This window comes from Daktulosphaira vitifoliae, unplaced genomic scaffold, assembly GCF_025091365.1.
Source record: "Daktulosphaira vitifoliae isolate Bord-2020 unplaced genomic scaffold, ASM2509136v1 Scaffold_4, whole genome shotgun sequence".
In the NCBI taxonomy this organism is placed as follows: domain Eukaryota; kingdom Metazoa; phylum Arthropoda; class Insecta; order Hemiptera; family Phylloxeridae; genus Daktulosphaira; species Daktulosphaira vitifoliae.
The window spans coordinates 40,716,403-40,737,881 of record NW_026099575.1 but is presented as its reverse complement, the minus strand read 5'-3'; the positions used below and the strand labels follow the sequence as shown (position 1 = coordinate 40,737,881).

The window sequence follows — 21,479 nt, the reverse complement described above, 5'->3', positions numbered from 1 at the left end:
ATCTTCTAAGACCGTGAAGTGGATTACGGTTTTCTGTAACCGTGGCTATGATCACAAGTAGAGATAATTAACCTTAAAGCTAAGTTTATGTTATTCACCAAGATATCAAATTCTGATGAACAATACCAACTTAGGTGAATTAATCAAGGTGTCCATATTGTTTTCACTCCGTTCAAAAATATGACCGAAATGAATACACTATTTATCTGTAGCACTAAGAACGCCGATTACCCTTAAAGGGGTAAACAATTAAATCGTTGAACGGGATTCAAATTTGTTTTATCATTTTTCTAAATTTCAGAAAATTGATTTTTTTTTATAGACATTTTGGACGATAAATCTAAAACAGATTGTAAGAATTACAATTTTAGTTAATTTACTAACTAATAAGCACTCGGGAAGCTTATTTCCTCATTTTATTTAGAGAATAACAAAGTATCAATACGTTTTAATTTCTCTTGTGTATACCTATTCGTTTTTAAAATATTGCAAAGATAATTTTGTGAAAAATTTACCGAGTATTATTTACTTACTTTGCTGTCTTGTGAGTTAAAACATAATATACTTATATTTGGACAATTTTTCTACTTGTATATAATACTATAATGTTTTTCATAATATACAAAACATATTTTTGTGTACTTTAATGATAAATATTTATTTTTGGTAATGGAAAGAATATTATGTAATCAATTTTTTTATAAAAGTACCTTCTCAACTCGCATTGAAGTTGAAATTAATCTTATGACTCCTTTCTATGTAACTACTTAGTCATTTCAAATTTTTAAAAATTGTTAATCTAGAAAATTTCTTTCATTAATAAAATTATAATGTATGAATATTAAAATAATAGCTCCCTCAAATAATTAAAATGTCTATTAAAGCATTAATTTATTCTATTTTTTTAATTAAAAAGTAATTAATTAATTAAAAAGTGCATAATTACGCTTTTTAGTTTGTTATCCATATTAGCATAACTCTTAGACTTATGTTCATTATACATAAAACAATACACCTCAGAAAGATAGAATATTAAAGGTAAAATTTTCCCTTCCTTTGTAAATGTTGATTTGGTTGACCAGAATCACATCCAAGTACAAAACATTTCAGAGGAATTTTTAGTTGTATAAAAAAAAAATTAAATAATGCCGTTTTTAAAATTATTATGTCAAATATGATACAGTAATACATGAAATGAATAACAAATTACAATCACAGTTGTTAAGAAGTAGAAATCATACATTGTTGAACTTGTATCAAACTGACTTTATCCGTCAAGTTTCTTAAAAGTTTAGCAGTTTTCGAAATATTTAAATTTTTATCACTTATAAAATGTTTGATATCTTGTTAATTATTATTTCATGGTACTCGTGAGCCTTGAATTTGAAATAAATATAATAAACCACAGATATATAATGAAATATTTGTGTAATAAACTAATTTTAATAAACATTTAAAAATTGTTCTAAATTTTATTTTAAAATAATTAAGAAAAAATATCATAATCGCATGATTCTATGATTTTGTGGTCTCTCTAATGATACACTGTGATACTGACGTTGTTATCAAAACAAATGAAGTAAAAATTATTATTTATTATTGTTTAATTTTTAATTTTTATCATGTTTTTAACGTGATTTATAAAAAAAAAAAATTAGTTTATGTTTAGTTATTTATACATACATTGTTCTTGTTAATATTATTATAAAATTTAAACATGCTTGGATATCAATATTGTTTATTTATGCGTCGTTCTGTAAATGTACTGCACATTAATTGTTATGCTATTGCTGGCTGTTCAACTAATACCAATCCTTCAGGTAATTGTAATATTTTAAATACCAAACAAATCAATGGCTCAATGATTTCTTGTAAATATTAATAACTTAAATAGTTTATTTATTACGATTTTTTTTAAGATGGCAAATTCAGAGTGTTGGACTTAAAAAAGAAAACTTTCAAACCACAAGAAAAGAAAAAATATATAAAAACTATCACAATGGCTCCTAGGTAAAAAATAAATTTATGCCTACTATAAAATTTAGTTATTATGATGGTATTAACATGGTATGTTGGTGTAGAATTTACTTAAGCATAATTTGGATGTTTCATGAACAATTTTTTTCTTCTATAAGTCATATAATTTATAACATTCTTTTAAATATCTTCTTTATAAGAAACTTATATTTATTTTTAGAGAACAAAGAATGCCAGTTGATCAAGATTGGACAAATGTTTGGCCTGGACCTAAAACTTTTCATCCAGCTTCTGTTCCTTTAGCACTGCGGCAAGGTTACGATCAAAAAAGAGCATCACCTGGAAAATATGGCAATGCTGAATTGATGAAAATTCCGAATTTTTTGCATCTTACACCTCCAGCTATTAAAAAACACTGCCATGTTTTAAAACAGTTTTGTACTAAATGGCCTAATGGGCTTGAAACTGATGAAGATTGTAATAAACATTTTCCATTAACAGTTATTTCTACAGACTATTGCCATGCTTCACCAACTATTAGAGATCCAAAGGCACGTATTGTTACTTTGAAGGTAAATAATTAAAAGTTTTTTAAATGTAATGTAGGTATTGTGTATCCTTGGCATACACATTCCTAGCCATCTTTATGATAAAATGAATACTTAACAGTATTGCTAATGTATGCATAACCTCGTATTAATATTAATTAAGAAATTTAGAAAGTCACTGTTGAGGAAAATACATGGATGTATTTCTGTTTTTATAATTAATTAATAAAACTATTTAGTCATAATTTTACATTATAAGGTGTATTAACCAATTTAAATGGTATAGCATTGATTTTTTTTTTTTTTTTTTGGTAGTTTAAATTGAGTTCATTACAATTGGATCAGCATGCTAAAGATAAGATGATTAGATTAGTAGGAAAAAGATATGACGAAGAAACAGATATGGTTACTATAGTGATTGATAGGTGTCCAATGAGAAAGCAAAATTATGATTATGGAATTTATATTCTTACTGCGCTTTATCATGAATCTAATGTAAGTAAAATTAATTATTTAACTTATAAATTGTGATAAATTTTTAAAATGTAATAGACTTTTGAAGACTGGGAAAAATTAAAACAAGAAGCTGATATGGAATATTATGTATGGGAAAATAATCCTTCTAAAACAGCATATGTCTCATATGTACAGTATCCTAAAGTAGTTACAGAAGAAGATGTTAAGTTATATTCTATTGATAATGACCCTGTAGGGCAAATATATAAAGAAGCTGTATCATATTTATTAAATAATGGTAAATATTTAAATAATAAAAAGATAACATGTTTTAAATATTTTATTTATTAGGTGAAGACATTTATACATTAAAAAAGTACAGAGATGCTGCATATGCAATTCTATTACCAGAAGTTGATCAAACATCAGCATGAAGTCCTAAAAATATATATATATTTATACATGGACATTTTTTAAATAAAATTTATTTGTTATGTAGATATATTAGATTTCTATTCTTTTGTTTTAATTGTTATTGGTAGTCTATCACCCCATTTACTAGATCTTGCACACCAATAAAGTGATCTAAAAAAAATATTAAAATTCAATTGAAAATATTTTAAAATAACAATAAAAATAATTTTCATTAACTTAATACCTATTATAATATATCTTACTACTTCTGTATTCTTAATACTATTATAATTACTTACTGGCCATGTTTTGCTGCAGTGAAAATAATTTCTTCCAATTTACCACTACTAGTACACATTCGACAAACAGAATGTTTAGAACGTATTAAAACTGGCCTGACTATTCGTGGCCATTGATCATCATTTATTGATCTAGGTCCTAAATAGAATATATTAAGGAATAATATAATAAATTAAATAAAAACTATTAACAAATTAAGTGGCAGTAAAGTAAGTACCTTTCTTTATTATAACGTAGGATACAAGTTCACTTTTATAAGTAGACTGTTGGGATATTTTTGGTGTAAAATATGGAACTTGAAAATTACAAGGAGTATCGTCAGTATCAAAACGTGGACAAGAATGTTCATGAGGACACTAAAATTACAAATATTAATTCAAGAGTATTATTTTTTATTTTAATAAATTTCATAAATATTTGTTAATTTACTGGTGAAACTACATGACATTGGGCATCCTGATTTAAATAAATATTTAAGAAAAGATCCCTAGCTTCATTAATAATTTCAAATCCAGCTCTTGTGCCCATTTCAATAAGTACAATATAGTTATTTGTTTTATTCCACAAGTTCAGTAGAGTTTCAAAACGAGTTCTCATGTCAGGTAGTTCAAATAAAGAATATGCAGAAACAACAATATCAAATTTTAACTGGCAACAAATAATTATTAAAATTTTTAATTATCTATATAAATAAAGATAATAATAATGCAAGTACTGTAGGTGATCCCGGTAAAAATTGTCTGTAGCATAAACCTTTAGGTAAAGCACTATCATTATTAAAATTTCCACCTTGTAAAATAAGTTTGGATAAATCGTTCATTTTAGATGATGTGTCAACACAGTAATATTCCTTTAATGAGTCACCCCATACATTTCTTGCATTCCTTTAAATTATTTTTCAGTTATATTAAAATAATTGAGCAATGAAAAAAAGGTATAGGAATATACATAGTTACAGTTCCAATTCCAGACCCAAAATCAAATAATGATTGTGGTTTAAAGTCTGGATCTCTCTCTTTTATTTCATTAAATAATAATTTTATAGCAGAATATTCTGGAGCTATTCTTGTTAAAAGATACTGATGACAAACATATTCATTATTGAAATCAATTGGTTTCCAACAATAGGTCTGTTGAGCTACTAATTTTTCTACACGGTTGTACAGGAATTTTTGAAATTTTTCTTTTTGTTGATCTGACATTTCATTAATATTATCTATATAAAACATTATAATAAAATTAAGTAATATTGTTCATGCATAGTAAAAAAAAAATTGAACAAAACATACATTTTTCTTCCAATTCAGTTTTTTTCTGCAATCTTTTTTTATTTTTTTCCTTTTGTTCTACTGGCATATGTCTACTATGTAAATAGTTCAATAATAATTGACCATCTTTTATTATACTTTTTATTTGTGAATCTAAGAAAATAACAAAGCACAAAGATTATTCATAAAAATTATTAATTTGATAAATTTATTTATATTAACCTTTTAAAGAATTAACAATAGATTTAACTAGATCATCAGGAAGAGGTTCAGCAATCCTTTGACACCGACCAGGGTGTTTTCTAGGCTTTAACTCATTACATGATAACTTTTGTTTGATAGTTTCATTCAAAATAGGTGCCAATTTTACTTTGGTTGAATACTAAAATGTTTAAACAATAAATTATAGTTTTAAATTTAAAAAAATTGATTACTTACACAAAGTTTTAATATAGTACAGCTAAACATATTGAACCAGATTAAAATTTATAAAATATATATGTATATGTTAAAATATTTACAATAATGTAATTTTGAAACTTTTTTGAACATTTTAGCCGCATCTGACACCTTATCATTATATTTCATACACTTATCCATGGTTATAAAAACTATGTCTATATAACCACAGATAAGTTTTATCTTATCTGTGATATAACTGTGCACTTAATTAATTGTTATCATGCTAAAACTGATATATCTGATATTTATTGACCTACTATTGGTCAATTTTAACTTTCCCTTTACATTAATATTTATACAAATAAATAAGAAGGAAGAAACGGCGGGATATTCAAGTGCCCCTTACACGATTAAAGGTTTATTATTTATAAGATTAGTTTTATCCTATAAACTTAGTAACTCTTGGTCTAATCATGAAATTTGCTGAACATTTGGCTGCACATATTACTCCAGAATGGAGAAAACAATACATAAGCTATGAAGTAGGTTATCTATAATTTTAATAATTAATGACTTAAAGGTAATATATGTTTAACATCAATTCAGGAAATGAAAGAGATGTTATATGCTGCTGTTGAACAAGTACCTGCATCTGACCAAGTAGACTCTGATTCTATTTCCCGGTATTATGCCAAATTTGACGAAAAGTTCTTTAGCTTTTGCGATAAGGAACTTGCCAAAATCAATACATTTTATTCAGGTTTCCTATGGAATTTATTATAGTGTTTGAATGTTTAAGACTGTTTTATTTAACTACTGTTGATATTTTGAAATTTTATATATGCATGATTTATTATTAAGATAATATTTGTATTAACCTTCTAAAATTACTATCATAATTTTTTAATTATCGTAGTATGAATTTTAATATACTGCACTGGTAATTTAAATTAGATTATTATGTTTTTGTATTTTATTTTATTTTGGTCTGTAGCACATAACACTATTGTGAAAAATAAGCAATAATCAAAATATTAAAATAGATTAAATTATTGATACTTATTAGACTTCTATTAATATATATATATATTTTAATAATTAGTTTTAGTACAAAAGTATATGTTTACTTGTAATGATAAATTAGATATGCTATAACTTTTTTTGATTATTAATATTATGGTTTTATGAAAATCCTAAAGTATGTATTGAAATATTCCCTTTAGTAATTGTTCAAAACAAAAAATATTTTAATAATATTTGACAATCCATCATCAGGAGTGATCTTTGGAATATTTCTTTGGTAGGTGTTAAATAAATTTTGGCAACTAGAAAACTTAACAGTAGACTTGAATGTGACTCAATAAAACAAAAATAATTAAAAACAAAAGTCTGAATTATTTTACAAAGTTATTATTACATAATTAAATAACATACAATGAAGTTAGTCTGCATCTTAAATATAACATTTCAAAAAAATGAACTGCCTAATAAACAAGTTGAAAGAAGCAGAGACAAAAATATTGAGGTGCAAACTTACCACACATAGTAACATTTTAGTATATTATAGAAAAAAATTGGTTACACTGATTTTCTTATCCATCCATATATATTTTTATATAATAATAAAAAAAATTTTCTTTAAATTGGAAAACTAAATCCCCCTTGTTTAAATCCCATTTATAGTAACTTTATACCTAGATGTTTTTCTGTTAAATCACTACAAATAAATAGCTTTTTTTTTGTTACAATATTATATTTAAAATATAAAGGATTGTATTTCTCTTTGAAGTCTTTTTTTTCAATGTTCAATGTTCTAAAGGAAATTTCTTGAAGATAAAATAACTTTTATTAAAAAAATATTATTTAACTAGTGGTAAAAAAAAATGGAAATTATATTTTTCAAATTTGTAGGGTAACAACTAAAATTTAACTATGTCATATTTCTAATATTAAAGAAAAGCCAACATAAAAATAAATAATAATTTAATAATAATGTTTTTTTTTTACAAAAAAAAAAACTAATATTTAAAATTTGTTTTCAGGAAAGTTTTTGTTGAGAAATATTGAAATGTATTAATAGATACGTTAATATTAAATCCTGACCATTTTTACCAAAAAAATTGATATTTAACTTAATAATATATTTTTTGGCAATGAAAATTATGTAGTATATTTATCTATAAAAAAAAAATATATAATAAATCAACAATATATTTTATAAAATCTAGATAACTTAAATTAAAATCATAAATTAATAGAGAAAGATATAATTGTTTACTATTTAATGTATTTCAAAAGCTATAATAATATGTATGCTTAATTTTTTTTTTTTAATTTAATGTTATTTTATAAAAGTTAAATATTATTATTCTATTTCAACATTTTATTATAATATAATAAAATTGAGAATCACATATTATATGCTTTTTGAGTTTTCAGATAATGTTTCAAAATTAGCATGTGTCTTTTAAAATCACTGAATTGTAATTTTTCAACTAATCACCGCCTTATTTTATGCATCTAAATATTATAAGTGTGAAATATTGATTTATTGATTAATGAACTCAATCTGTAAGATCTGTATTATAACAAACCAAAATATCAAATTGAGTTAGAAGCATAAATCCTTCTCTAAAAATAATACATATTTTTCAAATTTAATAATGGTCAAGTAGTAAATAACATTATAGTAATAAATATTTATTAAATAATTAAATTAATTATTAATTAAATTTTAAAAATATGTATTATGTGTTTTACAAAATTAAAATGCATGTAAAAAGATGGATTTTCCATTTTAATTATTTGTTTTTATATAAAAGAATTTTTTTTATAAAATTAAATTTTTAATTATTGTCCGAGTTATAACTGATTAGTATTTATACTTTTTCATTTATTTCAATTGAACTGGTAAGTATGAATTAATCCGGCTTGAATCAAATGAGGTTAGTATATGAGTACACAAAGAGCTTTTATTCCAAGTGCAAAGTCTTAATTAGAAGTTTCAAAGTTTTACATCGTTTAATTTTGTTTCTAAAAATAGTTATAAAATGATTATTTTTATACAAACATAAAAACAAATTAATAAAACTTTGTGTTACGAATATTTTCCAACAAAATGTTTAACCTTGAAAAAAAAAATCATTCTCTTCTATAGTGCATTCTTTAGTTCTGATAAATATAAATAAGTTATTTTTCAAGTTCATAAGTATTCATGAGTGGATATTGTAAGGGAAGAACTCGGGGACGTCTACAAACTTCAATAGTCCTCTCAAATTATGTAAGCCCTCTGATCGATTAAATTGTTCTAGCAGTTAAAAATTTTATCAGATGTCTGTCTATGACAATACTACACGCAGCATTGACTAGCAATTCAAATTTTGATATTTTGCGCTACGGTTATACATTAATTTTAAAATTTCTAAAATAATAACATTATTCCTAGATTACTTATTTACTATAGTAAAATATTAGATAAATATAAATTATGTATCTCGTTATATTTTAAAGGTTTTCTTTGTTAGAGTATTTTCCGAAAAAATATAATCTAGCGTTTGTAATTAGCTATCTAAACTTCCTACCTATGACGAACAGTTACAGTAACGGATCTATATTTTAAGAGTCCTAAATACAAACTATAAAATAAGTCCTTTTAAGGATAAAAAAATTAAAATTTAAAAATAAGTCATACAAAAAAACATGAAATTTTATAAACCCACCCAACCAAACCTATTATTATTTCTGACAGATATAAGAACTTAATTGATTTCAGTTTTTACCATATCTAGTAAATTAGTAGACCTATATCGAATTATTTTTCAAAAATATGTCAAGTTAATAATTTTAGAAACCTAATATATAAGAAATCGCTTTTAATCCAAATAAAAAATTTGATAATATAAATTTTTTCAATTTATATATTTTTTCCAGTTAATTTCAAGTATTAAACTTTTTAAAGTCAAATTTTAAATTCAATTAAGTTTTCAAAGGCGGTTTCATAGTATTTTTGGATTCTGTAGTCTTTTTTTCAACATGTACTAAAATAATTTGACATAAATGAACTAATTTATTAGGTATAATAAAATTTGCCATAAGTCTAAACTATTTCTGTTCCTAGTCCTCTTGTCTAATCAGAACTGTTCGCATTTCTAATAATTAGTAATTAGGTGCTTAATTCAATTTTCGACGCTTAATTATTTATCACTTAGATTTGTAACTTTTTTTTAATATTGCACGTTATTTTTATTCAAAAATGTTTGATGATCACTATTTTACTAACAGTTTTATATCATACATCAGATTTTTTAATAAGGGTAGAACGTTAATATTTTCCTTTAAATTGACACGACAGTTCTGATTTATTATCAATAAGAATTATCACAGTGTTATTCATTATTTTATTTCAAAAAATAATGTTAACAATTTTCAATTTAAAATAACTATTTTTAATATCATCATGTAAGTTTAAAAGCTAATGACATTTTTTAACACAATTTATTAGAAAATACACATAGATAATTACAATAAAATATTTATACTTCGCTACCTAACAGCAATAACATGTATCTGCAAATTTTTAGTTTTTATTTAATGATAACAAAATAATCAGAATTTGTTTATATAGGATTTATAAAACAGATGCAAATGGTTTACTAGTGGCATAGTTTAGACGACTTATTAAAATAGTTTCATTACTTTATTTCTTACAAGTTCAATTGATAGGAATATCAATTTTTGTAATTTAAATTTTGAAGCCAATAATTTTAATGTTAACTTTTTATTCTAAAATTTATTTATAATTGATTATCTATTTTAAATTATAAGTTTTATATGAGACAAACATTTTTTTTTTGGCTTTCCTATTTATTTATATTTTTGAAGATTTGTAACTGTATTTCGAGAGTATACACATTAACAGTTTTTTAAATTAATGTATACTCTAGAAAAATAATATTTATATCGAAGGGTATACATTCACAAATCAGCGTATACCTTAAGTAAAAATATATTTTTTTGCAAAAACATCACTTGAGATACATGTTGCTGCTGTTAAGATATCAATATATTTAAAAATAAAAAAAAAACACTTTGAAATATCATATGTAGATTTTAATGCGAGTAAACGAAATTTAGAGGCTACAAAATTAAAATCAATGTGGTTTTTAATACAGAAAAATTAGCTGAAGCCACACGAAAATTTGCAAATCTACAGAGTGATCTAAGGGAAGCCCAAGATGATAAAGTCAAGTCTAAAGATAGTGGAGGAAATCTTAAACCAGTCAAGCGAAAAATACTACGAAAAAATACTACAACAAAAAAAACCCAAGAACTCAAATTGGCTTTTAGTGAATTTTATTTGAGCTTGATACTTTTGCAAAATTATCAAAATTTAAACTATACTGGTTTTCGAAAAATTATGAAAAAACACGATAAGGTATATTTATAAATTTATAAATAAGTTAATTACACAGTCATTATTTTAATTTGCGTGATCTAAAAAAATAATAACTGTTATACAATTAACATCGTTTCTTTTAAAACTCGAGGTCATAATTTAACAAAAAAAATGACAGATCTAACTGTACCCTGCTGACCCCAACCGTTCTTAAGGGGTAAAAGATGCTCTGATTAATTGTTAAACAATAATCTATGCAGGTATTTATTATTAGTATACTCTGCAAAGTTAAACAAACAGTACAGTTGTTCAGATTTTATTATAAGGTATGTGCAAATCTGAGGTGCTTCTTTCTTCTCATTATCGTAATTTTGTAGCGATATGGGGTGCTAAATTGCTTTTTCCCTATTTAAAAAACATTTTTAAGTAGTAATACTAGGTTTTTAGGTTTTATTTAATAATTTAGGTTTTTCTGAATTTTTGTGGAGCGCTCAGTCCCTTGTACCATTATCCGCTTAAGAACTCCCAACTTAAAATGTATAGGATATGATCTTTTTCATGGAAACGTATGGAGAATAGAACCTACTATGACGAAAATAAATGTATCGTGAAATTTTGGACGGGGTGGTAAAAATTTCTTATGCCTATTTCCCCCCCAATACAAAATCCTGAGAACGTCTCTGGTTTATTATTTAATACATTTTTACCAATCAGAATTTTCAACTTATACTTTAACTATGAAAAGAACCTAAACTTAACCGGTACTTTAAAATAATTTTTTATAGAACCATAGCCGAACCCGATCCTGTAAGAAAACTATGGTTCCAGTCTCTGCTGTTAATGAAATCACATGATTTTGATGAATAACTTTTTTTTTATTCAGTTGGAATATTTAAATTTTCTTACATCTTTATCGGTAACAGAATTATACAAATATTTTCAGTTCTAAAAAATAATCGCCTGTATATCTTTAAACTATACTTAACCTTATGCTATAAACCTATAAATGCGAGTTGTGCGTGACAATTTTTTTTTTTTAAGTTACTTGGTTCCGATGGAGGTTCTGGTGCTCGGTGGAGATCAGAAGTTGTCGAGAATGCTCATTTTTACTGTAATAAGGATATCGATAGATTGATCAGCGAAACAGAAGCAACTGTTACACAAGGTTTGGAAGGTGGTGACAGACAAAGAGCCATGAAAAGACTGCGAGTACCGCCATTGGGCGAACAACAATCACCGTGGATCACATTTAAAGTCGGTTTATTTTCGGGTGCATTTGTTGTGATGTTATTGGCAGTAATTATAACTGGTAAGTCATAAATGATAGGTTTCTGAATAAATTCATTTTCAAGTGTACTAAAACTTTATTACTAGTTACAAAAATGAAATACTTAACCCGTTTGCATACGAGAGTAAAGCATTACATTTTTAATAACTTGTAAAGTATTACAGTAATTTGGCCAGACCCATGTCGACCCATTTATCTATCGTTATATAACATGTAAAAGCTATAGGGTTTACCATAGAATTTTTTAATCGACAGATTTCCATAATAAAAATTAATCAATTTTGTATTTTTAATAAACGGAAGTATTCCGTTTATTAAAGGAGTATTTTTTCTCGTTTAAACCCAACCCAACCAGCACAGGGGATCGCGGCACAGTGATGACGTGGCATAGTTGGATCAAATATAATGATACCTGACAGTGATTAAATCACTATAAAAAAAAACGCTTCGATGCAAATCTTAAGATAGTGTTTAATTTAAAAAAAATGATGGATTATTCCAAATGCTACATGATCTGCTAGTTCCTTATTAATATCCTGATTAAGATAAAGTATGTCAAATGAAAAAGGGATTATTAAAAAATATTTCTCATAAAAAAATTGTGTTGGTCCATACACTTTTCAATAAGCGTTATAATGTTAAAAATGTAAAAAATAAAATCGAGAATTTTCACATAAAAATAGCATTCGTAGCCATTTTCACCATAAAGACAAAATAAACTCCGAAATTTTTTTTTCCATAATAAAGTATATTACATAAGCTATAATTTAAGATATATATAAAAGTGTCAGACTTTCCGGAACACTTTCAACATTTAAGTTGAAAAAGTTATTATTTTAAAACCCCCCCTGTGAGCAGGTAAAGGGTCAATTTTATGAAAAATATATACCAAATGATCCATAAAAACATCAAGTATCTAAAAAAAAAATTATATTGATTCGGTCATTTTTCAAAAAGTTATGGCTGTTTTAAGTAAAAAAAATTGAACAAATTTCGAAAATTAGCGATTTTTAAATTTGTAATTTTTTTGGAGGTTTCCCCCACTTACGGGGAACGAGGGAAATTTTTTTTTTTAATTTTTGAGGGTATTGTCTTCGGCTTGATACGATTTGTGATATTTTGACGTATCATTGAAAGAAATGGGTTCGGTGAGAGCTGCGAAAAAGTGGTAACAGACACGTCATAGTAAAACCACTACCTTCTCAGCTTCGTATCGAAGCTAAAAGAAAAGATCATTTACATATACAAACCCAACCCAACCTTATTTTAGATAACTTTTGTTTTTTGTGAATCTTGCAATCCTAGTCAGTGGGGTTTTTTTTGGTAATTGAAGGCGTTAGTGTAAAAAACATATATGTAAACTATTTATGAAAATTCACTTTAATACATAATTTTATTGCTTTATGCATATGTGCAATAAATAGACTTACCCGATGAGTGTATTTATAACCGTAGGGTTAAAATAAAAATCTCTTTTGCTGACTTAAAGTACAAAAAAATTGTTTTTTGTGTCTCTTAAAAAGTTTATAAAGGAACCCGTCTATCTGGTTATTGCACTAGTGTCTTCAATTAGATAATTGAGGTTAAATCTACAAGCTTTTATACATCTTAAGATCATATTTCTAGTTAAATATAATATAATTTACTTAAAACTAAAATATTAGTTTTTTTTATGTTTAACTCTTTATTTGTATAGGAATAGCGCATGGTAACAGTGACACAGACTGGCGAGTAATGGTGCGGTTATATCGTGGACCTTTATTATTAGTCATATTCCTATTTCTAATAGGTATAAATGTATACTGCTGGCGTTCTTCCGGCGTGAACCATGTTCTTATTTTCGAATTAGACCCCAGGAATCACTTGACTGAACAACATATTATGGAACTAGCCACTGTTTTTGGTTTGGTTTGGGCAGGGTCCGCTTTGATATTTTTGTATAGTGAGGCATTACATATACCTCCATACATTAATCCATTGATTCTAGCTATTTTAATGATTGTGTTTTTATTTAACCCTACCAAGACGCTAAGACACGACGCTCGCTTTTGGGTCTTGCGAGTCATGGTAAGTTTACTCTTTGTATATGTTTTGAAAAGTAAAAATAATTTTTTTTTACAAAATTAATTAAATTTGGTGTGTGTATGTGTGCATGTACTAAATCATTCAAATAAAACCAGACGTGCATAAAGTGACTATATTTTGTCTCAGAACTCATTCCAATGAAGGAGTACTTTTTTTAAGCATTAACTATTCCTTTTGTAATATTTAGGTCCGAATAATATTTGCTCCGTTTTTTTATGTGGGCTTTGCGGATTTTTGGCTGGCGGATCAACTAACAAGTTTAGTTCCTGCACTATTAGATTTCCAGTATCTAGTATGTTTTTACCTTACCAATGATAAGTGGATGTCAAATAAAAGTAATTATCATTTACATGTAATGTAAACTTACTTAGAAAATTTGAATACCCGAATTTTTATTATAGTTAAAATAAAATTTACATAAATAATTTGTAAATTAATTATAATTTTTTTTTTATTAATTAAGTATTAGAATATAATTTTGCAGGTTTTAAGAGAGGGCCTATATATCCGAGTATACCCTTAAAAAAATTAATTATATCTTTTAATATTTAACTATGAGTTAGTAACCTTTTACATTAATAGGATTTACTGCCACATCGATGTATTTAGAAAAAAATAAATATAATTAAAATATAATAAAATATTCTAGTTTGAAATAAAAATAAATATTTTTTTGAACTATCTAGTAAATTTACTGTGTTAAAGACTTTTTTAGTAACCGTTTTGTTATTTAAAAAGATATCATATATAATTATTAAAATTGTTAGCATTGAAATATAGCACCTGTCTAGTAGGCGCGTGGGAATTCCTCGATAATCCTCTTAAATACTACACTGTTTCAATACAATATTTATGAAATATTTGCATTCATAAGATAAATAATAATGCAAAAGTATTTCTTATGGTTTGACGACATAATTTTCTCAAAAATATATCTAGTCCAATTTTTTTTTGTTTAACTGTCAAGAGAAATCTGTTTGGTGAAAATAACTACCAAAGAGATTAATAAACTTAAAGTATAATTAGTCACCTTTTATAAATTGTGCATACCAGTGATTAGATAATTGATTTATCGTAATATTTCAGTACAACTAGCCAATGTTTTTAATATTTTTTTTTGACAAATACGAAATGTCAGTTATTAGGGGCTTATTTTGATCGAGATAATTATGGCTTAGAACTTTATGCATTTATAAAACTTTTTGGACCACTTCTAAAATATCCAACTCCGTGAAAATTGATCATCGGTAACAAAATGATCAAAATTTGGTAATACGCAGATCTTTTCAGAAACTATTTATATTCTTTAATTTTCAAAAGTTTTTGATAAAAGGAACTAGATTTTTGTCACTGTGTATATAGTATAACAGTAAAATTTTTTGTTCTAGGAGTTAGTAATAACTAAATTCTTAAACAATATAGATTATTTAATGTTAAAAAAATAAATACAATTATCTGTTTATCATTAATGTACTTGGGATCGCTAAAACAAACTTTTATAAAGTTCCGAACCCTAGAGGTGATAAAAAATAAGTTTTTCTAATGAAAATATTCATGTTTTTGGCCGTTTCGATATTTTTTAATTTGTATACTGTGTAAATAGCATAAAAATTAACCTTTTTAAATTACAGCTATTGATATTGACGGTACCAAGTGTGTCGAACGGGTTTGGTTGTTGAGACCCATTGTTGCTTGTCTACCAGCGTGGTTCAGATTCATGCAGTGTCTAAGGCGATATAGAGACTCCCGTGAAGCATTTCCTCATCTTGCTAATGCTGCTAAATACGCCACTACATTTTTTGTTATAACATTTTCTTTCTTAAATCTCCAGTATTCAAGTAAAATAACGCTATCCAAAAATACAAATTATTGGTAAATTTTAAGCTAATGTCTGATATTTTAGAAAAGAATCCTGATGAAGATTCAAACGTTTTCTTTTATTTATGGATATGTGCATCAGTATTTAGTTCACTTTATTCGTATATTTGGGATATAAAAATGGATTGGGGGCTATTTGATCAAAATGCCGGAGAAAATAAATTTTTACGAGAAGAAATTGTTTATTCTTCTACGGTAAGTTACGACGCAAAAATATCGTGGGCTATTTATTTCAGTATATTATTTTGCTTTCTTGAAAAAAATTATTAAAAACAACCCAGAAAAGAATGTGCTTAATTTCATGTAATTTTTAAAAAATTTGTTGGAGGTTTCAAATAAATATTCTTTAGCCTGATAAAATTTACATTATGTTAGGTTAATATATGTACCCAACTTTTTTAATTACAATTTAATATAAAAAAATTGTATTTTTATAACATAAATATTAATTTTAAAAAATTAATATCAAAAACTTACCATTTATCAATCAGTAATATGTTAAAAGTTAAGTAGAAATTCAATTATAATTTTTAAAAATTTTCTTTTTTTTTGTTAATCAATTTTTATAAAAATCCAAGGATATATGAAAACAAATTTATAGAAAAATTAGAGTTAAATTAAATTAACTAATTTTATTTTTATACATAAAAAAATGGGTTTTCCAGTTTTTTCGTAAAATTTTTTTTTTCATTTTGGAGTTTATGCTAATTTATAAGCTTAAACCCTTCAATATAAATAGTAAAAAAATGTAATTTTCTAGGACCTTTATTATTTAAAAAAAATGTTAGTGGATAATCGCCTTATGTTGGTGTATACCCTCCAAAATAACGGTGTTCTTCAGTTTTATTTAAATAAGATTTTTTTTTTTCAAACTAAGGTAATATAACATTTGCCCGGGTTGTTTTAAATGTGTCTAAAATACTAAAAATTTAAAAGTTATCATTGGTCGTTGGAAAATTTTTAACTGTTTTCTCATATTAGCTTCGATATGAAGCTGAGAAGGTATTGGTTTTACTATTATGTGTTTTTTTTTTTTTGTGTCTGTTACCACTTTTTTTCAGCTCTCACCGAACAAATTTCTTTCAATGATACGTCAAAAGATCATAAATCGTATCAAGTCGAAGACATTAACCTCAAAAATTAAAAAAAAAATTACCCTCGTTCCCCGTAAATGGGGGAAACCTCCAAAAAAATTACAAATTTAAAAATCGCTAATTCTTTTAATTTTTTAAATTTAAAACTGCCATAACTTTCTTAAAAATGAACAAATCAATATAATTTTTTTTTTATACATACTTGATGTCTTTACCTATTATTTGGTATATACTTTTTATAAAACTGACCCTTTACCTGCCCACAGGGGAGGGTATTTGAAATGACAACTTTTTCACAAAAAATTAACTTTTTCAACTTGACTTTTGAAAATGTTGCGGAAAGACTGACACTTTTATATATATCTTAAATTAAAGCTAATGTAATATACTTTATCATGGAAAAAAGAATTTTGAATTTTATTTTGTCTTCACGATGAAAATGGCTACCAAATGCTATTTTTGTGTGAAAATTCTCGATTTTGTATTTTACATTTTTAACTTTATTATATTATAACTTTTTGAAAAGTATATGGATCAATAAAATTTTTTATGACAAATAATATTTATATCCCTTTTTCATTCGACATACTTTATCTTAATCAGGATATTAATAAGGAACTAGCAGATCATGTAAATTTTAGAATAATCCAGCAATATTTTAAAATTAAATACTATCTAAAGATTTGCATCGAAGCATTTTTTTTTTATAGTGATTTTAATCACTGTCAGATATCATTATACTTGATTCAACTATGCCACGTCACCACTGTGCCGCGACCCCCTATGCTGGGTTTTTTTTTTTTTATCAATCATTACAGCAGTTATAAAAGTAATATTTTGATTATTGTAAATGTTATCAGCTGTAATAATTGTTATTTCGTCTTTTAATCATGGTGTTAAGGTAGGATTTCATTGAGTTAACTTAAATTAAAATGATGTAATATTGATATTGTCAAAGTGATTTCTAGGAAAAATTATATATATTTACATAGCATAACCTTGTTTCACAACTAGAAAATTTTTCACTAAACTACTACTAACAGCTAATATCAAAAAAACATGTCTGTGAATTTTATCAAAAAAAAATTATTGGTCGCAATTTTAAAAATAAACTGACCAGCTGACCGTGGTGGCTTCATAAATATAATGTTGATTAAAGACAGATGATGGTCAAATACAAGTTCAGAACTGTAATCATGACCTTAAAAATGGATATTTAGTTAGATAACCTCAATAAAAACAACATCTTGACGTTACACTTAAGAAGATCAAAATCACTATAAATAAATATAAATATCTGTTCATTACGATGTTATAACATTCTTTAAACCTAAATAACTATTACTTCTTAATATAAATCATGCAATAAATGCTTATTTAGTATTTAAAAGAAACAATTATTATTATTGTTTTTTGTTACAAACTTGGATTTGAACTTGTGATTGTCGTTTAATAATTATTTAACCTCGGTTAAGCTGATCTGCGTGTGACCTTAATAATGAGTTATTAATATGTATTTTTTATATTGTTCATTTAATATTGTACATTTTATTGGGCGATACTAATTTAATTTAATTTATGTTATTTTATATTCATTCTATAGAATACGGTAATAATAATTTTCATTTCGCATATAATGAATTAGTTATGAAAAAACGTAAAAAAATATACGCATTAAATTTGTTTAAACTTGTGAAAACTGTTAACCTTTGAAGTTAAAACAATCAATTTTACTCGTTTTAATTATTAATGGGTATAGTTTCTCTTAAAACCTGTAAATTATAACACTCATTTTGAACTCATATTTTAATACATCAATTAAGTACTGGTTCTATCCATTATTTACAATTAGTATGATTAATAAAGCTAAAAGGCATGTAATATGAACAATCTAAATTTTAGGAATTACAAATAGATATTTCCATATAAAATCAATTAAATATGATATTTAAACATTTAAATCATCTTTCATTGTTCATATCTTTGAATTCACTCATCTGCTGATGATTTTCGACAATGTTCATTGCTAAGAAAATTAAAAAATGTATTTATATTAATTTGTTTTTATAGTGAGCTTATGTGACAAATTAAACCGAATAATTATATATGATTACGTTAATTTATGCTAAAATTATTTTTTAGGCTTTTTATTACATAGCAATTGTTGAAGATTTTATTTTGCGGTTTGGTTGGGCATTATCCATGTCTCTGACTGAAATGGGTTACGTTCATGGAGATTTGATGGTGTCAATTTTATCTCCTCTTGAAGTGATGAGGTAATAAGACGATTTTTTATTTAAAATATATTATTTAATTAGAATAATTGTTTAAAATACTATTGCGCAATACCATTAATTGTTCAACTCAATTTCTGGTTGTGAGAAAAATTTTAATGCAGTTAAAATATAATACATAGTGATTTCAAAATTATATTAACAATTAAATTTTCATTTGGAAAACCCTTTCTATTCCAAATGACTGGGTTAAGACATTGCTGGTCTCGGTGTCCAAATTTAAGTGAGACCTTTAAATTATGTAGACGTAATTTAAGATATGATATTGTCGTGTATTCAATTTAATAGTTTTACCAGTTAAGTGTAACTTTTTATAACGAAACACAAAACCTTTAATAAAAAAGTAGTTCTATTCATGTTCAACTTAACAAAAGACAGCTAATATGCAAAAGAATAGTCTGTATCAGTATAAGGTTATAACCACTAATACCAGTAAGAAGAGAACGAACTAGTCAACTCCAGTATTTCTGAGATCTACTTGTGGCAAGTTAGTCGGTTTATACCAGCAAGTATGAAGGAGTTAAATCCATTCTATTCAAAAAATGTTATGCCATTGTTACAACATCTTCTACACCTTGTTAGTGTCACAAAACATGAGAAAGTTATCTTTTATGGGGAGCATTTTAAAAGTATTAATTAAGATTAAATACATCAAAAAGTACAGTAAAATCAAACGCGAATTATATTCCCAATGAACAATGCAACATATTATAAAATGCAAAAAAAAATACGTAAAAAATCTATAGCACCTTCGGTGTCAACTGTTATCTAAAATACTCCCCCACATTCATTATTTTGCGTTCTTTTATACTAATGACCTAATTAATATTATAGACGAAATTTCTATTGCAAATTTTAGCTATGGGATTTATTTATTAATCAGCAAGTTATATTAAGAACAGTTATTATTTTGTTTTTTTATTTAAAGCCCTATTACACTATGATGGTATTTGATTTAACAAAAATCTCTTACCTCATTTTCATAAATTAATATCGATCAAATTTTTTTTTAAGAATCAACATTGTTTTCACTTGTCATCGTCGTTTTTAGATATTTTCTATTTAAAAATTAGCCTATGAATGTTTAAAAATCACATGAGTCAGAAGTTCAAACACTAATGAGGTGTATAATTTTCTAGTGGAATGAATATTTTACTAACGAATAAATCGAATGAATAATAACACCAAATACACGATTAATTTTAAATTAAAATATTGAATCTTAGTTTGAACAATTTTTGAGAATTTTAGTTGTGTCGTTTAGAAAACATAAGGCGTAAACAATAAATTGAATTGATGATGTTTTATTTAAATTCTGACTTCTTATATTATCTTATAATATTTTAATTACCTGACATTCGTCTATAAGAGTGACACTCGTTTCTAAGTTTTATGCTTAATTGATAAATGGTATTATGTATAGATTTCATATGATTCCAGGAGATTTGTATGGAATTTTTTCCGTTTAGAAAACGAACATTTGAATAATTGCGGTCGATTTCGAGCTGTAAGGGATATTTCTGTGGCTCCCATAGACAGCTCAGACCAGACTCACATACTACGTTTAATGGATCTACCAACAGTTCCTCATGACTTAAACAGGAATAGAAGAGTAAAAACTGGTGGCGGAATAGGAAGGAAAATACCGAATCTTACGTTTCAACCTAGCCGTTCTGCCGATGAACAAGCCTCATTGATTTTGGCTAGTCTAGGCACGCGATGAATCTCAACACATCCTACAAATAGAATCAAGTAGGATATTTACAAATTCACACTTTTTAAATAACGAATTTCAGAGAAAAATGTATTTGTACATTTCTTGAAGCTTTAAAATATCTTTTTTTTTTAAAGATTAGTAATTATAACATTCTTGGGTCATTATTTTTATTTTTTGAACAAATTTTTAATTGATTATAAAAACGTCAAAAATATATCTCCATCATATTACATTTTATTAGTGTGAAGAATATTGATAAATAATAATATATATAAATGTTGAATTTATAAAAAATTTTAATTGTGATTGAAAGATATTAAATTTAAAATAGAAAATGGTTAGAAATCAAATTTAATATATTAT

The 21,479-nt window shown here is 25.4% G+C and overlaps 3 protein-coding genes across 3 annotated transcripts; 2 read left to right on the top strand and 1 right to left on the bottom strand.

Moving 5' to 3' along the window:
• The first annotated feature begins 1,587 nt into the window (after window positions 1–1,587).
• Window positions 1,588–3,483, top strand: LOC126906142 (28S ribosomal protein S35, mitochondrial). The gene is made up of 6 exons (XM_050686455.1): window positions 1,588–1,820; window positions 1,920–2,010; window positions 2,198–2,549; window positions 2,841–3,020; window positions 3,078–3,279; window positions 3,333–3,483. The coding sequence occupies exons 1-6, from the start codon at window positions 1,718–1,720 to the stop codon at window positions 3,413–3,415; spliced, it is 1,011 nt and encodes a 336-aa protein (XP_050542412.1). The 5' UTR covers window positions 1,588–1,717; the 3' UTR covers window positions 3,416–3,483.
• Window positions 3,449–5,546, bottom strand: LOC126906141 (methyltransferase-like protein 17, mitochondrial). The gene is made up of 9 exons (XM_050686454.1): window positions 5,402–5,546; window positions 5,186–5,345; window positions 4,985–5,116; window positions 4,644–4,911; window positions 4,411–4,579; window positions 4,125–4,343; window positions 3,913–4,051; window positions 3,695–3,833; window positions 3,449–3,566 (listed from the first exon to the last, which is right to left on the bottom strand). Exons 1-9 carry the CDS (start codon window positions 5,429–5,431, stop codon window positions 3,494–3,496), a joined length of 1,329 nt encoding a protein of 442 aa, XP_050542411.1. The 5' UTR covers window positions 5,432–5,546; the 3' UTR covers window positions 3,449–3,493.
• A 92-nt stretch (window positions 5,547–5,638) lies between these two features.
• LOC126906140 (xenotropic and polytropic retrovirus receptor 1 homolog) lies at window positions 5,639–21,379 on the top strand. Its single transcript, XM_050686452.1, has 10 exons — window positions 5,639–5,907; window positions 5,972–6,125; window positions 10,537–10,799; window positions 11,802–12,069; window positions 13,745–14,115; window positions 14,321–14,468; window positions 15,765–15,971; window positions 16,037–16,206; window positions 19,248–19,381; window positions 20,840–21,379. The coding sequence occupies exons 1-10, from the start codon at window positions 5,839–5,841 to the stop codon at window positions 21,120–21,122; spliced, it is 2,067 nt and encodes a 688-aa protein (XP_050542409.1). The 5' UTR covers window positions 5,639–5,838; the 3' UTR covers window positions 21,123–21,379.
• Window positions 21,380–21,479: the final 100 nt, after the last annotated feature.